The 23,543-nt window shown below is 40.1% G+C and overlaps 1 protein-coding gene across 1 annotated transcript in view; it reads right to left on the bottom strand.

The window, feature by feature from the left end:
* The window catches only part of ZMAT4 (zinc finger matrin-type 4), a 214,526-nt gene that overhangs the window by 99,058 nt on the left and 91,925 nt on the right, over positions 1-23,543 (bottom strand). The window contains exon 3 of the mRNA XM_007455489.1: positions 2,363-2,519. Within this exon, the coding sequence (XP_007455551.1) occupies positions 2,363-2,519 (157 nt within the window). The remainder of the gene's footprint in view (positions 1-2,362; positions 2,520-23,543) is intronic.

Genomic DNA, 23,543 nt, shown 5'->3' with positions numbered 1-23,543 from the left:
TTTTCTTCCCCTAGAGTCCCAGGACTGCAGCCAGCACCCTGCTACCACCTGCCGGACTTTCTTGATGCTGGTACCCTGCTTGAGTCTCAGCAGGATCTCCGTACCCAGAATCTCCATTGCTGGATTCCACCCTCCTATCAGACCCTCCACCTCTGTCCTGTGCCTCAGGACATAATGCCTACCCTCTGCTTACACTTGTACCTAGTGACTCACCTCCCTGTAGGAGGACACATTGCTTCCTTTGCTCCCTGCCAGCAGCTGGCTTGACAACAATGCCAGCCCAGGGACCAATGTAGCTTCCCAGGCTCTCCAGTTCTGTCTGAAGTTACCAATGTTCCACGATCCTTTCTGCTCAAAGCAGCTCTGGAGAATGGATAAGAGGTTAAGCTGCAGAAAGGGAGATGCTGGGAAGAGACAACGAGCATCTGTTTCCATAGCCCAAGCCACGAGCTAACAGCTCGTGCTACCTTCCCTCCGCCCACCCCCATTCCCTCCTCACCCACTCAGCAACTTGATGCCTGTCACAGTGAGGACTGGGCCAGCCCCATGGACACCAAGACTAAGTCATTAAGGAAACACTGCAGTTCAAGTCTTTTAGATTCTTTTCCTTTGGAATATATTGATGGCAACTAACAACTCAGGATAACTCAGAAAAACAAACCGATGCTTGGTTATCTTAAGGATGTATTGAAATTCACAAGGAACTATTTTTTTTGCCTGGTGGTGATATTTTTTTTACGGAAATAATAACTCCCATTTGCTAATTAATGTGATAAACAAAGATATAGCCTCTTCTCTTCCATCATCACCTCCAAAATTAATTTTAACAGCACTACTAAGCTTAGGCAGAGAGAACAAATGGGCTAGTTACACATTCATGGAGAACAGGTAAAAACTTTCCAGTGGTTGTTTCTTTGAGGTGTCTATTTTAAGAGATTTGAGGGGGAGTAGGTTACAAGTTGAGTATCCAACCTTTTAGAGAGCAAAAATCAAGAGTTTCGACCAAGTGCCTGCTTATCAAATGTCAACACACAGAATGTGCCTAAATCAAGCTGAGCTTGTCTCCAAATTCAATGTGTTTTGCAACGCCATCCTCTATCTGAATGTCATAGCCACCTTTACAAAAACAATAGTCTTTAGTGCAACTAAGTAGAAAAATGCAGTGAAAAGATTCCTTGCTCGTCTCCAGGTAAAAGCAGATATTCTTCTTAAGAAAAACCCCATTGAGGATAAAAGCCAAGTATTGTTTTAGACTCCCTTCAATTTCAAAAATACTATTGAAAAAATAATTACACCCACGATTTATGCATGATGCATTAGGCAGCCAGATACAATGCACTGCTACCTTGTAATTGCACTGAAAAAGTCAACATCATGAAATACACCCTCAACTTCTTGGGATTATCACCTAGTCTAGTAACATCTTTGCCACAATGTAAATCTTGTCCAAATAATCTATCTTGATTAAATGATAACAGTTGTAATTTAGTTCTATGACAATAGACTTCTGAAGAATTTTTTTTTGTTATTTCTGAATAACTAGAGGGTCATATGATCTGTTATCAATGTTTAAGCTTTTTTTTTTTTTTTTTTTTCGGTACACGGGCCTCTCACCATTGTGGCCTCTCCCGTTGCGGAGCACAGGGTCCGGACGCGCAGGCTCAGCGGCCATGGCTCACGGGCCCAGCCGCTCCGTGGCATGTGGGATCTTCCCTGACCGGAGCATGAACCCGCGTCCCCTGCCTCGGCACGTGGACTCTCAACCACTGCGCCACCAGGGAAGCCCAAGGTTTAAGCTTTTTATTGTGAAAGTTAATAGGCTTGAATCACAAGATTCCCTACAAAGATGACTGAAATGTTATCTGGGGGGAGGGGGTGGGTGCACCTCGGGTGTCAGCACATGAAAGTGCTTTTAAAGACTCCCATTTTCCTTCTCCATATCCCCATGAAGACGAGAACATTCTCCAGGATTGAGTAGGGAAGCAATATGTATACAATACACTTTCCATCACCCCTACTGATTACAGACCCAAACTAGAAAGGACAGTGTTCCTTACATAATAGGTAGATTATCTTACATAATATACGTTAAATATGACAGACAACATCGTGCAGGATGGAAACAGCCATTCAGAAGATGCAAACTGCTGAATTACGAATCTGAAGGGGCCAGGTTGAGAGAACCAGAACTTGGATTTAACAGTCTTATGACAGCACAAGTTCCGCTGGGCTACCTGCTCATCCCTTTAGGTTTTCCTCTCATCCACTCTCATCCTGGCAGCCACCCATGAAGAGGGAGCCTGATGAATGGGACGGGCACTGGGTTTCAGTGTCTCCCAGCCATCACTGTTCAGACACCTACCTGTGGTCGTTAATGGGGTTTTCTCTCCTAGCAACAGTTTTAACCTTTTGGCATGGATTTTGCCTTGATAATGTGAGTCAGCCACCACCGCGGAGGTGAAGGACATGTTACAGAGGGTGCAGCATTTGTTTTTATCCACCATGTCGGCATCACTTCCCTGTGAGGGAGAGAGATGAAAAGAACATTAGCGAGAGCCCCAAGGCCTCTGATGTTTTTGTCGCATTCCGCTCTGTTGCATGTGAAACTTACCATAGACTTTCTTCTTGAAATGTCTGTATTGTCTTTGCTCTGCAATCTCTTTTTTCTTCTCCATGATAATCATCAAAACTTTCTCAGTTACTAACTTCAACCTATATTTAATAGGGACCACTACTGCCAGGCACTGGGAACACAGGACAAACGGGCGGATATGAACTACACGCAGAAAACCAAGGTCCACAACAGGTGTAAACACATTGGATCTGGCACCAGGAGGAATGGGGTCTCTCACTTCCTCCATTATATGCATCAAAGTAAGTAAAATATCAGAGTTCACATGGCCTGAAGTATTTAGCAAAAATTATCATTTGGCATTCAGCTCTGCCTTTGACCCACTTTAGTCTCACCAGGATACGTGGTCCTATGTTCAAGATTTTTTTAAAGATTTCTTTAAGGAATTGACTGTTTTTCATAATTAATTTGAGTCTATATCATAAAGCTATGGTGACCATGCTGGCTGAATTTTCCAAGAGAGTTTGTGTCATTTTCCTTTTCTTCAGGACAGGTGATTCATTAACTGCTGCACAAAATACTTAAATCCAGCTTGATTTTTATTCCTTTGTAAGACTTCACGAAAATGAATATTGATTTGGAGAAAATAAATCCTTTGTCAGACCATGTGACCTGGCTATTGTGCTCACAGATCATCAATTACCTGTATTCTGTGAGGGGAAGATTAATCCATGGGCTCCCCTCCTGCCTGGTTAGAAATTGAGGGTAAAGAAGGCTCTCAGATAAGGAGTTAATCTATTCCTTAATGGAACGGCAGTAGCAGAGCATCTCTTTATTAAAACAGCAGCCTTGGGTGAGTATCTTGCCCCACAATAGCCCCTTCTCTTATCCCCAGCAGGCCCAAAGAGTGCAATTTAAAATAAAAAGGAATGAAATTGGGTAATTTGTAGAGACATGGATGGACCTACACACTGTCACACAGAGTGAAGTAAGTCAGAAAGAGGAAAACAAATATTGTATAATAACGCATACGTGTGGAATTTAGAAAAATGGTATAGATGATCTTATTTGCAAAGCAGAAATAGAGACACAGAGGTAGAGAACAAACATATGGATATCAAGGGGGGAAGGTGGGGTGGGATGAATTGGGAGATAGGGATTGACATATATACACTATTGATACTATGTATAAAATAGGTAACTAACAAGAACCTACTGTATAGCACAGGAACTCTACTCAATTGCTCTGTGGTGACCTAAGTGGGAAGGAAATCCAAAAAAGGGGGCATATATATATATATATATATATACGTATATATATATACGTATAGCTGATTCACTTTGCTGTACAGTAGAAACTAACACAACATTGTAAAGCAACTATACTCCAATAAAAAAATTTTTAAATAAAATAGCCTGGGGATGAGGATGAGGGTGGGGATGGGACTGAGAAAGGGAACTCTGTATTTTTCTGCATAATGATAAGATGTCCAGACTGCTGGAGAGTGTTGCCTTGCAAATTATGTGGCAGTTACAAAACTAACTCCTTCCTTCTTAAGGCATTCGTTGGTAATATGGCTGACAATTGGCAGTCAATCTTGGGAGGAGTGGTGTGTGTGTGTGTGAGTGTGTGGTTGTGTGTGTGTGAATGTACCAGGAGGCTGGGCTGCAGTTCGGGGATTGGGGAAAGGGAGAGACGCCATAAGAGTCTCTGAGATTTGCAGTCCCACCTACAGCCATTTATTCTCTTGACCTTAGCATTTAAATCTTAGCATCTCCCCAGCCCCCTTACCACAGCTAATGAGTGACCCCCTGCTAGGGGCTGGAGTGGGGGTCGGTGAAAGGAGATGGATTCTATGGAGAGGGGAGGGGCTTCCCGAAAGGGGTCTCCTAGAGGGGCACAAACCTCAGGGCAGGACGTCTGGGTAGACATCGAGGCTGGACTCACCGAGTGTACCCTTGCTGAGGGTTTCAAGCCGAGTTTTTCTCCTCAGTAAAAAAACTAAAAAGGGAATTCCCATGCGGTCCAGTGGTTAAGGCTCTGCGATTCTACTGCAGGGGGTGTGGGTTCAATCCCTGGTCGTGGAACTAAGATTCTGTATGCCTTGTGGCACAGCCAAAAAAACTATTTTTAATTTAAAAAAATAAATAAAAATTAAAAACCAAAATGAAGTCATAAATACTTGTACCCCTTTGTCTGGTCTACTGTGGAGCTGATTGGACCAGGCAGGGAATAGAAGAGTTGGCTTCCCCGCATCGGCCTCACCAGCCAAGCCCAGGAGATGCCCCTGATCTATGTATGGGGTAGAGCTAGGAATACTGGGAAATACAAATCAGGGAGTTACTGAAGGCTTTGAGCCCAATAAATGAGCAGTGGACAGGGGAGGACTGAGAGACACAAACGGGCACTTTCCCACTCTGTGTGAGAGGATATTTGTCCTACATTTGGCGGGGGGGTGGGGGGGGGTGGGGGTTGTCAAGGTGCAAGTTGTTGTTTGAATTACCCGTTTTCACCTACTTATGCATAATTTGGGTCAAAGCACCTAATTTTTTTCTTAAAATTAGGGAGAAGATTATTAGCCAAAGCTTAACTCACAACCTACACCTATTTAGATCATGTGCATCCCTCCTGCCTCTTTTAGCAAAATTGCTGGCCCAGCCTGCCCCTCTCTCCCTGGAGTTCTAAGGTGGAGACATTTCTATGGAAAGTGGCTGCTGTCATTATATGAAGTGTATTCAGAACTAGTTTCCGGGGCAAAGGATAGCCCTTAAACTGGATAATGACCAGTGGGTTTATGGTATTCATTCACCCAACGCATGTTTAAGGACTGCCTAAATGTGTGAGATGCTGTGTTAGATGAATATAACCCTACTCCTTGTTATTAAGGAGGTTGGGACCAGGAAAATTGCAGAAGGCAGGTATAAAATGAAAGGAAACTATTGTAATCAAAGACATATAGTCTCCTATTGGACCCACACTCTCCCAATTGTAACGTAAAAAGACTAGTCACGTAAATGAGCCTATTTCTGTGGATTTTCATCTCCAAGCCTTTCTTGTGCCTGGAATGTCCTTCCTCATCATTTCTTGTCTAATCTCCTCTTTCCAGAACCTGTTTTCATGGCCCAGGTTAACCATCACTTCTTGAGATGAAGCTTCTTCTGTCTCCCTCTACTGTCCTGCAGAAGTGGGCACTGACCTTAGGGTCCTCTGTGTGTCCTGTACATACTTCTCCTACAATAGAGCACTGAGTCATGATATTTATTTGTTTTCATATTTGTTCCCCTTGTGAGGGAGAAAGACATTGCTAAGGTCAAGGAAAGTGATGCTGAGGCCCCAGCTTTTCGCACAATGCTTGCCACACCGTGGGACCTACAGATACTTACTGAGTGAATGGAGGAGTTGAGGGTTGGTTTGCTAGGTTAGTAAATTGCATGACATAAAAAGTCAAAAGAGGAGACAGGTAATGCAAGGAGGTCTATGGTCAGCCCAAATCTTTCAGACTAACAGGAAGTTGGCCAGAAAAAGAACCAGAATTTTCAACAATTTATAAACTAACTTGAGGGTTCAACTAGGGAAATATTTTCCAAAAATTTATGTTTGTTTCATGATGGTTTTAATATAGATTCTTAGATTTCTGCTCTGCTGGGCAATCTCATTCACATCACAATATAGAACAGCGGTCCCCAACCTTTTTGGCACCAGGGACCGGTTTCGTGGAAGACAATTTTCCCATGGACTGGGGTCGGTGGGGGGATGGTTGTGGAATGATTCAAGGGCCTTGCATTTATTGTGCACTTTATATCTATTATTATTACATTGTAGTATATAATGAAATAATTATACAACTCCCCAGAATGCAGAATCAGTGGGAGCCCTGAGCTTGTTTTCACTTGCCACTCACTGATAGGGTTTTGATATGAGCCTGCAAGTAATTGATTTGTGATGGTCCCTGTGCAGTCAGACCTCTCTGCTAAAGATAATCTGTATTTGCAGCCACTCCTCAGCACTAGCATCACCGCCTCAGCTCCACCTCAGATCATCAGGCATTAGATACTCATAAGGAGCACACAACCTAGATCCCTCACATGCACATTTCACAGTAGGGTTCACGCTCCTATGAGAATCTAATGCCGCCGCTGATCTGACAGGAGGCGGAGCTCAGGCAGTAACACAAGCGATGGGGAGCGGCTGTAAATACAGATGGAGCTTCACTGTCTCGCCTGCCACTCACCTCCTGCTGTGCGGCACCATTTCTAACAGGCCATGGACCGGTACCGTGGACCCCTGATACAGAAGAATCAAAGAATAATAGAAGCAAATTGTTAGAAGCAATAATAGAAGCAATTGTTATGCAAAAATATATCATGGGATGTAATTATGCCATCACTGCAGAAGAGGGTCAAAGAAAGTTTAGCTGTCTGACAAGAGAGGGGCTGGGATGCCCTGAGAAGTTAGGCAGATTTTGAGGCCCATAGGACATCTTTTATAGGGTATTTTACTAAAGAGGTCAGTGTAACTCACATGATGCCACCATCTCTGATTCCTCTAATGACCCTGGTGGAGATGCAACTACCCAGAATCTCAATATTAACCAAGGGCCTGGAAACTGCCGGAATTTAATTGTGTGTTCCTGGCTCTCTACATCCTAAATTCATAGCTCCTTGCAACTACAGATCATAGCATTGTTCCTGGAGAGTCTCCTACTGCCCCCCAGAGCCCTGCTCTTCTATGGCTCAGGGGAGAAATTCCATAAAAGTTGATGAACTGACCTCAATGAACACATTTAAGGTTTCTGGCTTAAAGAACTGAGAATGGCCCCAAACTACCAAGTAAATTAAGGGGAATCCAAGATTGTCTTAAAATATGTGTTTCAAACTGGACGTAAACATTCAGTGGGACTTTTTCAATGCAGTGTCCACATGGCTGAAAGAAAAAGAAGTTTGTGGAGGGTCCTAAGGCTGCCTAGTCAAAGCATTCCGCAAAGTTAAGAACTTTGCAGAAGAATTCCATCTAGGTGAAAAAACGCTGTTGACCAGGCCAGAAATCTAGTCCCAAAATTCTGTTTTCTTTTTTTGTACTTTTTTTCTTTTTTTACTTAATTCAAATAACTGTCTTCATTCTCCTTTACTTTAAGTGAGTGTAAAAAGCCTGAGAGAGAGACTTTTATTTCAGAATATCAGAGTGAGGAATCCTGTGAAATTGTTCCCTGGCAAAATAACCATAACCAGTGAAAATTCTTTTTTTTAAAAAAAAAAAAACCTTTAAAGTCTCTGAAAATTATCCTAAGAGCCAACACCAACTTAAAACATATATTCTATTTAAGAAAATATACTAACCCTCAGTAAGAAGAGGGAGAGTCTACGGCACTTTAGAGACAACCTCTCCCTCCCTACTGACCCCCCAGTTCAACATAAAAAAAGGTCCACTCTTCTGTGTGTGGTCAAGAAATTAGTGTTCCCTCTCCCATCAGCTCCCCATTAAGAGATAGCAGGAAGAACAGATCACCAACATATCCCCTTTAGCTCTAAGCTATAGAAACTAAATTCCTGTCAATGTAGCCCAGACAGAGATCAGGTACTCTCTTCCTCACTCTTATTCATAGGACAGAAGCTCCTTCCCTGGCATAGCAGGCCAAGAATATTGGAACCATGATTGGCCATGCCCCAGTTTGCTTGGAGGACAGAGGTTCTGTGCCAGGGGAAACAAGCTAAGAAGACCAGAGGCTGCCACCTCTGCCCAGATAATAATAATAATAAAGCAGAGATGTCACTCTGAGAAAAGCAGTGGCTCAGAGATTCTTCCATAAGAACAGAGTGGGAAGAGGGGGGCTGTAAGAACAGAGAGCTCCTAAACTCTCCCCAGAGGAACTGCCTGTGTTTGAAATAGAGTGTGGGAAGGTTTATGCTAAAGGATGCTCTCAAAAACAATGGAGGTTTTGGTGGTAAGCAATTAAGAGAAAGCTGATAGCTCCATCAAGAGCAATAAGCTAAACCATAGCCCAGCTAGTTTATCAGAAAGAACCAGGGAAAAAGACAGCTAAGGTGAGGCTTCCCGGGGTGAGAACAAACTTCAAAGACTTGCCTCAAAAACTAATGCTACAAAAAGGACTGAATTTAATCCGATCAGAATTTATACTGCGCACTGGCAAAAACAGAAGAGCAATCATCCAGCAATTAGCAGAGCCTAAGAGCTAGGTATGATTCTAGCAAAGAGACAGTCAAATAGAGTCCTGCAAAAACACTGTCACCCCACAATGACTGTGCACTTTCCTAAGGCTGTTCCTCTGAGCAATGACATTTGTGGCTGCATATCATGGGGGGGGAAGAGATATAATTAAAATAATCTAGCAAAGACACTGGACAAATAAATAAGCAATCAAGAACAAAATAAGTTTCCAGAATTGCTACAATATATTACCTAAAATATCAAGTTTTCAACAACAAAATTAAAAAACAGAAAAAAAAAAAACAAAACAGAAAAGTGTAACCCATACAGAGAAAAAAAAAAAAAGAGGGCCCAGATGTTAGGTTTACCTGGCAAAGACTTCAAAGCAACATCAAAGACTTAAAATGATTACAAATGTGTTCAAAGAATTAAAGGAAATCATGCTTAAATAATGGAATGTATGATGCCAATATGCTATAAAGTAGAGAATATCAATAAAGAGAAATAATGAAAAAGAATAAAATGGATATTCTGGAGTTAAAAAGTGCAGTAATTGAAATTAAAAATTGACTGGAGGGGCTCATCAGTAGTTTTGAGCTTGCAAAAGAAAGAATCGGTGAACTTGAAGATAGATCAAGATAGAGATTGTGCAATTCAGAAAAGAGAGAAAAAAAGAATGAAGAAAATTGAACAGAGACTCAGAGAAATGTGGAACACCATTAAGCAGACCAACATATGCATAAAATTGTAATACCAGAAGAAGAAAAGAAAGAGAAAGGAGCAGGAAAACATATTCAAAAAAATAATGACTGAAAACTTCCCAAATCTGAAGAAAAACATTCATCTCCACGTCCAAGGCATTCAACAAAACTCAAGTAGAATAAGTGCAAAATGATCTACATCCAAATACTTCATAGTAAAAACACTGAAAGCCAAAGACAAGGGGAAATTTTTGAAGCAGCAAAGAAACACAGCTCATCACAGACAAGGGAATAAGATAAACAGTTGACTTCTCATCAGAAGCAATGAAGGTCAGAAGACAGTGGGATGACATACTCAAAAGGCTGAAAGAAAAATATCTATCAACCAAGAATCTTATATCCAGCAAAACTTTTTTTTTCAAAATTTAAGGTTAAATAAAGGCATTCATAGATTTTTTAAAACTGAGAGAATTTGTTCCTAGCAGATCCACAATATAAAAAAATACTAAAGGGCTTCCCTGGTGGCGCAGTGGTTGGGGGTCCGCCTGCCAATGGGGGGGGTGCGGGTTCATGCCCCGGTCCAGGAGGATCCCACGTGCTGCGGGGAGGCTGGACCCATGGGCCATGGCTGCTGGGCCTGTGCATCCGGAGCCTGTGCTCCGCAACAGGAGAGGCCGCGGCGGTGAGAGGCCCACGTACCGCAAAAAAAAAAAAATACTAAAGGAAGTTCTTGAGGCTGAAAGCAAATGACATCAGACAATAAGTTGAATCTTATAAAAAGAAACAATAAACAAAGAGCACCAGTAAAGGTAACTGTAATTATAAAAGACAACATAAATGCATATGTCTTCCTTCTTCTCTTAACTAATTTAAAAAGTATATAGAGTCACATGTATATATTTGTATAGTTGGGCCAATAATATATAGAAATATAATGTGCTTGACAATAATAGCACAAAGGAGGTAGGTGGGTGCAAACCTGTAATACAGTAAAGAAATAACACCAGGTTGTAATCAAATCCACAGGAACTAATGTTAAGAACCATAAAGAGTAAATAAGAAGGTTAATACAACAAATACTAAAATATATATGGTTCTCTAATTTCTCAGCTTCCTTAAGGATATAAAATTACATAAAATAGTAATTATAGCAATATATCATTGGGTTTGTGACATGCATAGATGTAATATATATATATATATATATATATATATATATATATATAAAATAATAGCACAAAAAATGGAAAGAGAGAAGACTGCTATACAAGAGTAATATTTCTATATTAGGCTAAAATGAAGTCAGTAAAAATCTTAAGTAGATTCTGATAAGTTGGGATGTATGTGTAAGCACTAGAGCAACCACTAAATAAATAATTTCAAATAATACAGTGAAAAATCACTAAAGGAATTAAAGTGGTATAGTACAAAATATTCTCTTAATGCAAAAGAAAGTGGTATAGGAGAAATAAGGGAATAAAAAAGACATAATTCATACAGAAAATAAAAACTGAAATGGTAAACATAAATCCAACTATAGCAACAATGACACTAAACTGTGGCAGTATTATACAGTCTAATCAAAACAGAGATGATAAGACTGGATAAATAGAAAACATGACCAATCTACATGCTGTCTGGAGGACACACACTTTGGATACAGTGATACAAATGGGTGAAATGACAAGAATGAAAAGATGGGACTTCCCTGGTGGTCCAGTGGTTAAGACAGCATGATTCCACTGCAGGGGGGCATGGTTTCAATCCCTGATCAGGGAACTAAGATCCTGCATGCCACAGGGCATGGCCAAAAAGTAAAATAAAATGAGCATTGTTTTAAAAAATAAAATAAAAAATTTAAAGATATATCAGGCAAACAGCATACATAACGAATCTGTAGTGACTCCTAGGAAAAGACCTAGACAGTACACTTTTTAACATCAGTCTGAGCAATCTCTTTTTAGATATGTATTCTCCGGCAAGGGAAACAAAAAACAAAAATAAACAAATGGGACTATATCAAGCAAAATACTTCTGCACAGCAGAGAAAACTATCAACAAAACAAAAAGACAACCTACCAAGTGAGAGAAGATGTTTGCAAATCATATATCTGATAAGAGGTTAATATCCAAAATATAGAAAGAATTCATACAATTCACAATTAAAAAATAAAACTGATTAAAAAATGAGCACAGGAGTTGAAGAGACATTTTTTCCCAAAGAAGACATATAGATGGCCAACAAACACATGAAAAGTTGCTCAGCATCACTAATCATCAGAGAAATATAAATCAAAACCACAAGGAGATATCACCTCACACCTGTCAGAATGGCTACTTTCAAAAAGAAAATAAATAACAAGTGTTTGCAAGAAAGTAGAGAAAAGGGAAACTTGTGCACTGTTGTTGGGAGTGTAAATTGATGCAGCCACTATGAAAAACAGTACTGCGGTGCCTCAAAAAATTAAAAATACAACTACCATATGATCCAGAAATTCCATTTCTGGGTTTCCAAAGAAAACCAAAGCACTAATTTGAAAAGATACATGCAACCCTATGTTCACTGCAGCATTATTTACAATAGCCAAGATATGGAAGCAACCTAAGTTGCCTATACACACACACACACACACACACACACACACACACACATAATGGAATGTTGGTCATAAAAAGAATGAAATTTTGCCATTTGTGACAACATGGATAGACCTAGAAGGTATGCTATATGAAATAAGTCAGACGAAGACAAATACTGTATGATTTTACTTATATGCTGAATCAAAGAAATAAGACAAATGAACAAAAACAAAACAAGTGAACAAATATAACAAAACAGAAACAGAGTCATAAGTGTAGAGAACAAACAGGTGGTTGCCAGAGGGGAGGGAGGTAGGGGGATGAGTGAAATAGATGAAAGAAATTAAGGGGTACAAATGTCCAGCTACAAAATAAATGAGTCAGGGGATAAAATGTGTAGTGGGGGAAAATTAATAATAATGTGATATCTTCGTATGGTGACAAAGGAGGTCAAAAGGTACAAACTTCCAGTGATAAGCTAAATAAGTACTATGGGTGTAAGGTACAACATGATTAACATAATTAACACTGGTGTATGGTAAAATGAAAGTGATTAGAAGAGTAAATCCTGAGTTCTCATCACAAGAAATACCTGTTCTATTTCTTTGATTTTCTATCTATATGAAATGAATGATGTTCACTAAACTTACTGTGGTCATCATTGCATGATGCATGTAAGTACGTAAGTCAAATCATTATGTTGTACGCCTTAACCTTATACGGTTCTGTATGTCAATTATCTCATAATAAAACTGAAAGGAAAAAATTGGACAAAGGATCTGAATAGACATTTTTACAAAGAAGATATACAAATGGCCAATAAGAACATGAAAAGATGCTTGAATCACTAACTATCAGGAAAATGCAAATAAACCACCGTGGGATACCACTTCATAACCACTAGGCTGGCTGGAGTTTAAAAGATGGGTAATAAAAGGCATGAGCAAGGATGTGGAGAATTAGGAACCCTCCTATACTGCTGGTGAGAGTGTAAAATGTCACTGCCCCACATTGGAAAGCCATCTGGCAGTTCCTCAAAAGTTGAAACGTGGAGCTGGCGTATGACCCAGCAATTCCGGTTCTAGATACCATCAGTCCTCCTCATTTACAGGCACGTACAGGTATCCCCCGCTTTTCGGAAGTTCGCTTTCACAGAAGATCTCCAATTAGTACCCGTTTCACTAACTGAAAGAAATCCCAAGAGGATTTTGACTTTTGGGGAGAAAAGTGAAAACAGCACTGAGCTTTTGTTTGCACTGAGCTGTTACAGGGGCAGCACACAGCCACAGCAGCCAGAGGAGCACCACAGGCTCCCTCCCCAGGAACTACACAGCATCTCAGCATCAGGCTGCCAGAGCTTTGCATACCCTGTGAGCATCTATGCCTCCGTTAGCAAGGTGTGTCCTAAGGTAATCGCTTCTTCGCTTTACGCCATTTCAGCTTACGAAAGGTTTCACAGGAACGCTCTACCTTCAGATAGTGCGGGGAACCTGCATTTGCCAATGTACCTACTTGCAAATATTTATTTGTAACCCCCAAATCCACACTTGTGCTGCTACTGTGGTAATTCGCAGACTCATGCACAGTGGCAAAAAATCTGAGTCACCTGACACACACGTTCCCAGCTGAGCTTGAACAAGGCAGCGCTGCCTTCTTGTTTCACCTCATGCTGTAAACAAGTGTTCTTTCTATGACCCATTCAGTTCCACATTATTTTTTGCATTTTTGTGCTTTTTCCTGGTGATTTCACCACTTCAAATGACCCCCAAGAGTAATGTTGAAGGGCTGGACAGTGTTCTCAACCACAAGAAGGTTGTGATGCACCTTACAGAGGAAATACACATGTTAGATCAGCTTCATTCAGGAGTGACTCAGTGATGTTGGCTGTTTGAGTTTGGTGTTAATCCATAAACAATACTTTACATCTGGAATAAGGAAGAGAAAATTCGCTGATCCTTATGTTATCCAGAAAGTGCTAAAGTCATATCTACAGTGCATGATGAAGGTGTGGAAAATTTGGAAAAATGGCTAAATGTATGGGTTCACAAGATAACAGCCCATAAAAAAGCATAATGGACAGCATTGTTGTGAGGCTAAAAGTCAATGAAATGTACCACATTACCCAGAGTCAGGAAAATATTAAACTGTTCCTCAGCTAATTTTATCATAAAAAAGAACTATGTATAATCAATTATTTGTAAGAAATGTATATTAAATAAGGCATCTTTAAAGAGAAACACATAAAATGAGGTTATGTATTGATAGATTGACAAAAGTCTTGGGACCAGCTGCTTGCAGGAACTTAACCCTGTATGTCCCCTAGAAGCAGTGGCTCAGCATTTGCTAACTCAGAGCTGGTGACTTTACAGAACATAACTACATGAAAAATGAGAATTGAATGTATATTTCATTCAAGAGAAATAAAAATATATGTCCACATAAAAACATGTACATAAATATTCATAACAGTATACTTCATAATAGCCCAGAAGTGGAAATAACCCACATGCCCATCACCTGAAGAACTGGTAAATAAAATGTGCCATAATCCATACAATGGCCCATTATCAGCGATAAAAAGAATAAAGTACTGATACATGCTATGGCCCAGATGAACCTTGAAAACACTACGCTAAGTCAAAGAAGTCAGTCACAAAAGACCGTATATTGTATGATTCCGTTTGTAGGAAATTTTCAGAATAGGAAAATCTATAAAAACAGAAAGTAGCTTAGTGATTGCCACACAGTAGGAAAAGGGGAGTGAGGGAAAATGGGAGCAACTCCTAATGGGTACAAGGTTTCTTTCAGGTGAGGATAATATTCTATGGTTTACTATGGTAATAGTTCCACAACTCTGTGAATGCACTAAAAACCCTTGAATTGTACACTTTAAATCGGTGAATTGTAAGATATCTGAATTATATCTCAATAAAACTGTTAAAGGAAAAAAAAAAGCCTAAGAGATGCATTTAAGTATTCCAAAAGCCCAAAGGAATACTACATTTGAAGCATAATTTTTCTTCTCTGGGCATCTTCTGCTTGGAGGCAAATCCACTGAGAAAGGGAAAAATAAAAAAATATTTTGTTTGTGTGGACTGCCTTGTAGTATATGTCTCAGAACTAGCTGGAAGTCCTTGTAATTCTGATCACTGGTGTTCATTTTAGCTAAAGACATTTCGTGGCTACCATGGAACTCTAACTGCAGCTGCTATTAACCTACACCTAAAGGCAAGAGCAACCTGACACCCCCTACTAGAGCCAGAAATAACTGTATCTCTCAGCACATACCGTGCAGTAAGATGAAATGTCCAATAAATGCAACTGTTTCCAGAGTTACGCATGTCATTGCTTATCGTCTGGTATTTAACTGTGAAAAGAGGCAGTAAGCAGGAAAGACTGTTCCTTCTCCTTTTCTCCTACTTTACTGGGACCGAAAGACCTAGAAGATGCTTCCTCACTGACAGCAGGGCCCTGAGCAATCTTTCTCCCACTGTTCTCTCTCATGCATCCTGTCCCCCTCCATTTAGGTCACGCTGTCCTCTCTCCTCCCAGGCTATTCAAATCACACCCAGACGTCGGTCCATCTTCTCCAGGGCTCCTGTGAACTTTCAGCTACGTCTTCGTGGCTGACATCTCCCCGTCCTGAATATCTGTGCCTTAAGTTTTGATTAGGTATATTTCTTTAATTGTTTCATCTGCATTTTTTTATTAGGATCATCTCTCCAAAACCATCTTGAAGGCAAGAACTATAGGAGTAATCCTCCCTCCCCAACCCCCATCTCCAGAGCCTGCTGTGGGTCTAATTACATAGAAGAGACTCAATAAACACGGAATAAATAGTTGCTGAATGAATGATGTGAAGTGGCCATCCATGAACCAGTTCTAACTTGGTCATGTACATCTGTTTTCCGCATAAAATCACCTCTCCCCTGCTCTCTTCCCAGCATTATTGCTGTGTCTCAGGAAAAGGTCAATGGGCATGGAGTTCATACTGGAGTTCATAGTGGCAATGGTATGTTATCATGGGAGTTTGCCCACACAAAAAGGATGTGTCCTGCTGGTCAGGAAAGTGGATGGTGACCAGATATCCCAAGAGCAAGCTACAGTGTCTGCAAGAAAGTTGGCATGAGCCTCGTGTCCCAGTGTTGACTAGAGAGATACACAACCCATCCTTTGGATGGAAACCATCCCTCCATTTCCATAGGATTGGGGAAAGTGGTCCTTTTGACACTAAAGGAAAGAGAGAAAGAAGATATCTCCCCGGGAGAGATGCAGAATTGTCTGTGTGCCTTTGGTGTTTGGGAGGCACTGGTTTGTTTCTGCAGTCACTGAAGAAATATATAAACAGATGCTAACAGTACTTACGAGACCCCCAAAGGGAGAAATTAGCCAGAGCCCCTGAGACAGGACAAGCACATAAGTCAGATAAGCCCCACTAACAAAGAGAAGGGGCAAACGAAGCTGTCACCATTGAATAGATGTGCCACAGAGAGCAAAGGTGGTGGGAGAGGCAGGAGGGAAGAGGGGGAGACCAAGGGCTAAAAGCTCTGAAAATCTAGAACCTTCCAAAGGAAAAGCTATATGTCCTATCTGAGACACCACTTGAAGATTGGATAGAGCTGAGGTGGTCTTAAAATTTAAATGCCACCCATGCCAGAGAGGCCCTCCTTCAGAGAGCCCTATTCACCTTCACCATCCAAACTCTCAGACCCCACGTACCCACACAGCTGCCTTTTCTGAGCCATATGAGGCCCTTATGTATTTTCCCACACTTAGTTTTCATAATAACTCTAAAACAGGCTTAGGATTTATCTCTGTCTTCCCTTTTCCCTCATCCCCCCAACACAAGCCATCAGCACATCCTGTTAACTTGTCCTCCAATTACACCCCCAAACTGTTTCTCTCTGTCTCTCAATCCACTTGTATAGCCTTTCCTCTGATCACTCCCACCATTCAAGTCTGAGTCCTTCTGCACTGCATGCCTCTCTTTTACACTCTTCATAGCACTTACTTCACATTCTAAAATTATACAGTTTAGCTATTTAAATCCACTTATTTCTTACCTGTCCCCTACCACTAAAGTATTCAATCCTGTGTGCCCAGTATCCAGAGCAAACAGCACTGGCCTAGAGTCTGTAAGACAAGCCACAAATATGGCCACATTTAAACTTTTAATAGTCATATTAAAAGAATTAAAAGAACCCGTGAAATGAATTTTTAAATACATACTTTACTGAGCCCAGTATATTCAAACTAGTTTCCTTTCCACATGTATTCAACATAAAAATTATTAAGGGGCCATTTTACATTCTTATTCTCCTACCAAGACTTTGAAATCTGGTGTTTACATTTACAGCACATCTCAATTCAGGTTACCCATATTTCAGGTGTCCAGCGGCTCCATGGGCCAGTGGCTACTGGGTTGGATGGCATAGTTCTAGATCATAATGAGTAATTGTTAAATACTAGTTGAACTAAAAAATGAATGAATAAATGAATGAAGGACTCAGTGAATAAATGAATTCCCATTTTCACAGATCAGGAAAGTGAAACCAGAGTGTTTACATAGATTCTCCAATGTGTCATATGTTTAGAACGTGGGGGAACTGATTTTTGAATCCTTGACTCACTGAATTCAAGGCAGTGCTATCTCCATGATATGGCACTGGCATCTCAGGTCAGCTGTCTCATCAAAAGCTTTCAAGGGCCCTTTACTACCTAAAAATAAATTCCTTATCATGACATTTAAAGTCTGCTACCACGTAACTCTCAACACACTTTTCCACTGCTTTTCACACATAATGTGCCCCAGGCAAACTGATTTTTTCAAGGCCAGGAACACAAAGGAACCTGCCAGGAGATGGCCTGAGGTCCCCGTTCTCCATGTCTCTGCTCTTCATAGCCTGGCCACCTGCCCTTGTCGGATGCTGCAGGTGAGTGAGGATCCAGTGCTTTTGGTCCCATTTCTGTATCAGGTTGGAGAGCAGCAGACTCCCCAGAAGAGGAAGCCCCTATCTGGTCCATCTTTCTGTCTCTGCCCCAGCAGAGTGCCTGGAACATGGCAGCTTGAATGGAGGAATAAACCCCCCATCCTACAACCACCCTGAGTACATCCCTGCATGTCCTTGTTCATATGGCTCCTTCCACCTAGAATGTCTCCAGTCTCTCTACATGCAAGGGTCACTCAGATACCATGCCCCTCATCAAGGCTTCCCCAAGACAGCCGACCACCAAGAGATCTTTCTTCCCTCACTGCTGCACAACTTCATTTAGGTCTCTCCCCACACACCTAACACCACAAAGCAAATATCTCACTATCTCTACCGGATCGTTCATTCTTTGGTCTAAAGAGGTATCATCCCCAGTGCCCAGCATGGTGTTTTTGTGTGAGGTCCTAAAAAAAGCACAGAATACTGAATTAAAGAGAGCAGACCTGTATTCAAAAGATGCTGGTTTAAGTCCTGGCTTTAAATACTCGAGATGTCACATAATTATTGAGTCTGAAATTTCTCCCCTGTTATGTATGAAATAAAATCTGCCCTGTCTGTCTATTCATGAGGTAAAAGTCAGGATAAAAGAATACAATATATGGAAACATGCTTTGTTTGGAAAGTACTTTTCAAAGTTTATATACATATATATATATATATATATATATACATGTATATACACATATTTATGTATATACATATATAATATAACATATAATTATAATACTGTAATTATATTATTCATATATACATACATATTCAAATAGACTGGGGGATGGATGCATATTATCTTATTTTATCTTTTTCATGGCATTTATTTATACCTGACTTTTTCTCACTTATTTACGGGGGTTCATGTTTAATCCCTGTCTTCTATCGTAATGTATGCTTCTTGAGGCCAGGAACTCTGTTTTATTCACAGCTCTACCCCCAGTGTCTATAAGAGGGCCTGCTATAGTCCATTCAATAAACATCTGCTGATGAATGAAAAAATACGTGCACACAAAATAAAATGAGGATTCTGAGAAGATGTTGGCGATAGTGGTACAGTTTTAAATTTTCTCTAAATCCCAAAATAAACACAGAACTCAAAAGCCAAACAAGGAAAAACCAAAGACAACACTTCTAACAAAAATAAACGACAAGGTAGTCCCAGGAACTTCAAAATACAAGTGAATAAAAATAAACAACAAGATCTAGAAGGCCTGTATGTGTAAGCCTCTGTGCAGGAAAACAGAGTGAAGGTAGGGGCACCTGTTGGGCCTCAGAGCAGGAGGGCCCTCAGTGGCCAGTAAGTCCTCATGAGAAAGCATGGCAGATGCATGTGAGAACAGCAGCTGAAATTAGGAGGGCCTGCTCCATCCCAACAGCAGATAGGTACAAGGGTCTATGTAAGGTCGGGAGAGGCATGCACAGTCTTGCTGCTTGGATCTTTCAAGGCAATGCATCATAATTCTTACCAGGACAGAACTTTATACTGAAAAGACACTGCTGAATATAGACTCAAAATCTTGGGGTTGACATACACACATGTTGTGGCCTCCCCCGTTGCGGAGCACAGGCTCCGGATGCGCAGGCTCAGCGGCCATGGCTCACGGGCCCAGCCGCTCCGCGGCATGTGGGATCTTCCCGGACCGGGGCACAAACCCGTGTCCCCTGCATCGGCAGGCGGACTCTCAACCACTGCGCCACCAGGGAAACCCACACTACTATACTGAAAATAGATAACCAACAAGGACCTATTGTATAGCACAGGAAACTCTGCTCAACATTCTGTAATAACCTAAATGGGGAAAAAAATTGAAAAAGAACAGATATATTTATATGTATAACTGAATCACTTTGCTGTACACAACACTGTAAATTAACGACAGTCCAATATAAAATAAAAAATTTTTAAAACTCGATCAGAACGAGGACAATGGAGACAAAGAAAAGAGAGGTTCAGACAAACATGGAGGAGTGAAAAAGAGCCAGTAATATTCAGTAAACAAGCTACTGTATTTTTAAACACTAAACACAAACATACTCATGCCAAAAATGTAAAAAGAAAGGAGCTCTGTGAAGTTAGAAAAGCAACCTTGAATCACACCTCCTTCTAAAAGTTCAAGAGACAAATACATGATAATGAGCAAGAGAAAACTATGAAAATCATATTCCATAAGAGTCATTTTCAAAAGGAGCAAAATAGCAAGCTTACAGAAAATGAAAACATATCAGAAACAAATGCTTTCAAAACAAATCAAAATGGTAATCTTCTATTTCAAAGCAAACTACGACACTTTAAGAAAATGATACAAGGCATGAAAGGGCAACATAAAAATGAGAAAATTCACAAATTAGCTGTAAGAACTACAAAAATAAGTGGAAATAAAAGAATAAATCACTTCAGAAATTAAGATTAAACTAGAAGAAACAAGATGAATAAACACAATGAATAATTCTCTAAGAGAAACAGAAGGTAAAATTAAGGAAAACATTTAAAATCCTAAGGAAGTAGAGATATAAAGAGATTCAATAGTAAGTGACAAATTGAAGAAACACAAGGATGATCCAATATATGAATAAGAGACCTTGGAAAAGAAAGTGAAATAAAAGAAAGCAAATGTTGCTATTTTCTAAAATTAAAATTAAAGAATATATATTAAAAGAGCATACTCTGAATGTGAATTCAGAGCAGCCAATACTAAAATATATTCCAGGAAAATTGCTGAACTTGAGAGTAACATTTTTAAAAAGTATTTGAGCCTCTAAGGAAATGACTTACTTATAAGGAAAACAATATTAGATCATGATCAGACTTTTCAACTGCAGTGTTTTATTCCAAAAATAAATGGACTGACATATTTTACATTCTCAAGAAAAAAAGGTGAGCCCAATTTTTTTTTATATCCAGCAAACCTGACATTTCAATAGAAAGGGTCCAAAGTGATAACAGGAATGAACTCAGGTAACTTTGTTCTCATGAGCCTTTCCTACTGTATCTGCTGAAATGACTAGAAAGACATCAACAGAAGACTAGTGGTTGTGTAGTGTATATGGTTACTTATGAAATTAAGATAAAGGGGGTTAATAGGGAGAAAGTATAGTATGCAGTGTCTATATGCTCAGATACTAGGGATATAGTATAACAATTCAAACTGGGGAGAATATGTGCTGCAGAAAATATTTATCAGTTAATATATTAGTGATAGTAATAGTGTGGTTATTTGCAGCATGCTATGTCTATGATATTGGAGAGAGTAAATGAATAATCATGGGACATTCAAATTTTGTCATTTCCTGTATCTTTGGGAATCAAGAAGAAAGGTAAACAGAAGAAAACATAAACAGAAGAATAGAGGAGGGTGAGTACAAACCCTGATATCATGACTGAATTGGAAGAATCAGTCTTTACTGGTGAGGTCTTGTGGAAACACACATCTTTCTTAGTTCTATCCACTGAAGAGACCTAAAAACAATCACAAACCCAGTACAATATCCCTAGCACTCAGAATCCTAGCAATCTTGAAATACCATTCCCACTAAAAGAAACACAGTCTTTTGGGAGAAAAGAAGCTGATTCCAGGAAGTGGACAAGATGAGCCTGGACTATCTTGCCATACTAGATAACAAGAAAGCTATCAAAGATGACCACGGTCATGACACAACGGCTCACAGGCAAACTTGAAGAGGCTCCCACTGGCAAAAGATGAACTTCAAAAGGGATAGTAACTGCAATTGATCGAAACACACTGAAATATGTTTAATCCACGCACTCATAACAGTGTCTTAAAAGTCTATTCGAGGGCGTCCCTGGTGGTGCAGTGGTTGTCAGTCCGCCTGCCAATGCAGGGTTCGTGCCCCGGTCCGGGAGGATCCCACATGCCATGGAGCGGCTGGGCCCGTGAGCCACGGCCGCTGAGCCTGCGTGTCCAGAGCCTCTGCTCCGCAACGGGAGAGGCCACAACAGTGAGAGGCCCACGTACCACAAAAAAAAAAAGTCTATTCGGTCACCTCTGCAGGGAACCCAATTCCTTAACTGGAAAACTGATAATTAAAAGGACAGAATAAAGCAATATTTCTGCCTTTTCTAAAAGACCTGTAACACAGAGTACCAAACAGTAAATGAGGAAAAGTGCTTGTTCAAAACAATTCCAACTAATCAATGAAAAAATGATAGAAGAAAAAAATTTTGCAAGCTTCAGTGAATTAATAGCACCAACAGCTGCTAACATCACAACAAGAGAGACAATCACATATCATGTGTCTTTGGATGAAAGAACCCAACACCATTTACAGTCTTGTCAAAGGCATCAATCCCAAAGCTTATCAAGTCTCTGGATCCATCTGCCAATTTGCAGGGAATAGACAGGATAAAAGAAAAGTATTGAATGGAACCACAAATACATTTGCAGCAAAACCTACACTCTAGAAAATTCTGTAGGTCAAGTGCCCCCAAGTTTTTTCTACGGGTAAAGTATAATGAAAAGAAGAAAGCAGAGAAGGAAACTGAAGACTCAAATCAATAAAAACAAATACAGGGAATTCCCCAGCGGTCCAATGGTTAGGACTCCACGCTTCCACTGCCGGGGGCATGGGTTCGATCCCCGGTCAGGGAACTAACAATAATAATAATAATATAAACATTAAATAAGAAAAATGTTAAATAAGAACAAATTCATCAAGTTTTTAAAAATTAGGCAAGACTAAACTTTGGTAATTAGGGATGCACACATTGTCATAAAACTATACAAAAACCTGAGAAATGGTTCTGGGAAAGTCAGGGTAGCAGTTTGTTTTGATGGCACAAAGAGGGTCAAGATAGGGAAGGAGCAAATGGAGGTGCTCCTGGGATGAGTGACCTGGGTCGTGGTTATAGGGTGTTTGCCTGAAAATTCATTAAGTGAAACATCTTTTTTTTTTTTTTTGGTTGAATTTTGTATCTGTGTTTTATTTTCTAATGAATGGTTTGAAAAGATGGATTCCAGTTTAAAATGCACCTGGCTAGCAGCCCTAAGTGTCTCCCTGAGTATAACTCTAAAATACTAATGAAGAGTGAAAGAGACGAAATGCACACTAAAAATTAATTTGACAGACCACCTGATACCAGGACTTCAACTGAATTTCCACTTGCCATAAGGCATAAGGAGTTCAATTGAGATAAGCTGTAAAACTGGAATAATAATAGAATTTCCCTCGTAGGGTAGTAGTGAGGATTAAATGAATTTGTAGGTGCAAAGTACTTAAAATGGGGCCTGACCCAGAACAAGGCTGTATTTAAGAATAAGCTACTGTTTTTATTATACACCTACCCACGGTCACATCTCATGAGACCCATAAAACAAAAGATAAAAATATACTGTCTACATCTCACTGTCCTTCCCAAAATTCAGACTTGTACCAACCACAACAAAAACTGAACCGCGATACTTTATCATATGGCTCCTTGAACTGACAAATCATTTACTAGCTGTCATTTAACCGCTATACTTTATCATATGGCTCCTTGAACTGACAAATCATTTACTAGCTGTCATTTATCTGCATCCATT

The sequence above is a fragment of the Lipotes vexillifer genome, unplaced genomic scaffold, assembly GCF_000442215.2.
Source record: "Lipotes vexillifer unplaced genomic scaffold, Lipotes_vexillifer_v1.1 scaffold414, whole genome shotgun sequence".
Classification (NCBI taxonomy): Eukaryota; Metazoa; Chordata; class Mammalia; order Artiodactyla; family Lipotidae; genus Lipotes; species Lipotes vexillifer.
Note: the sequence above shows the minus strand (reverse complement) of the source record. Positions and strands in the feature narration are given on the sequence as shown.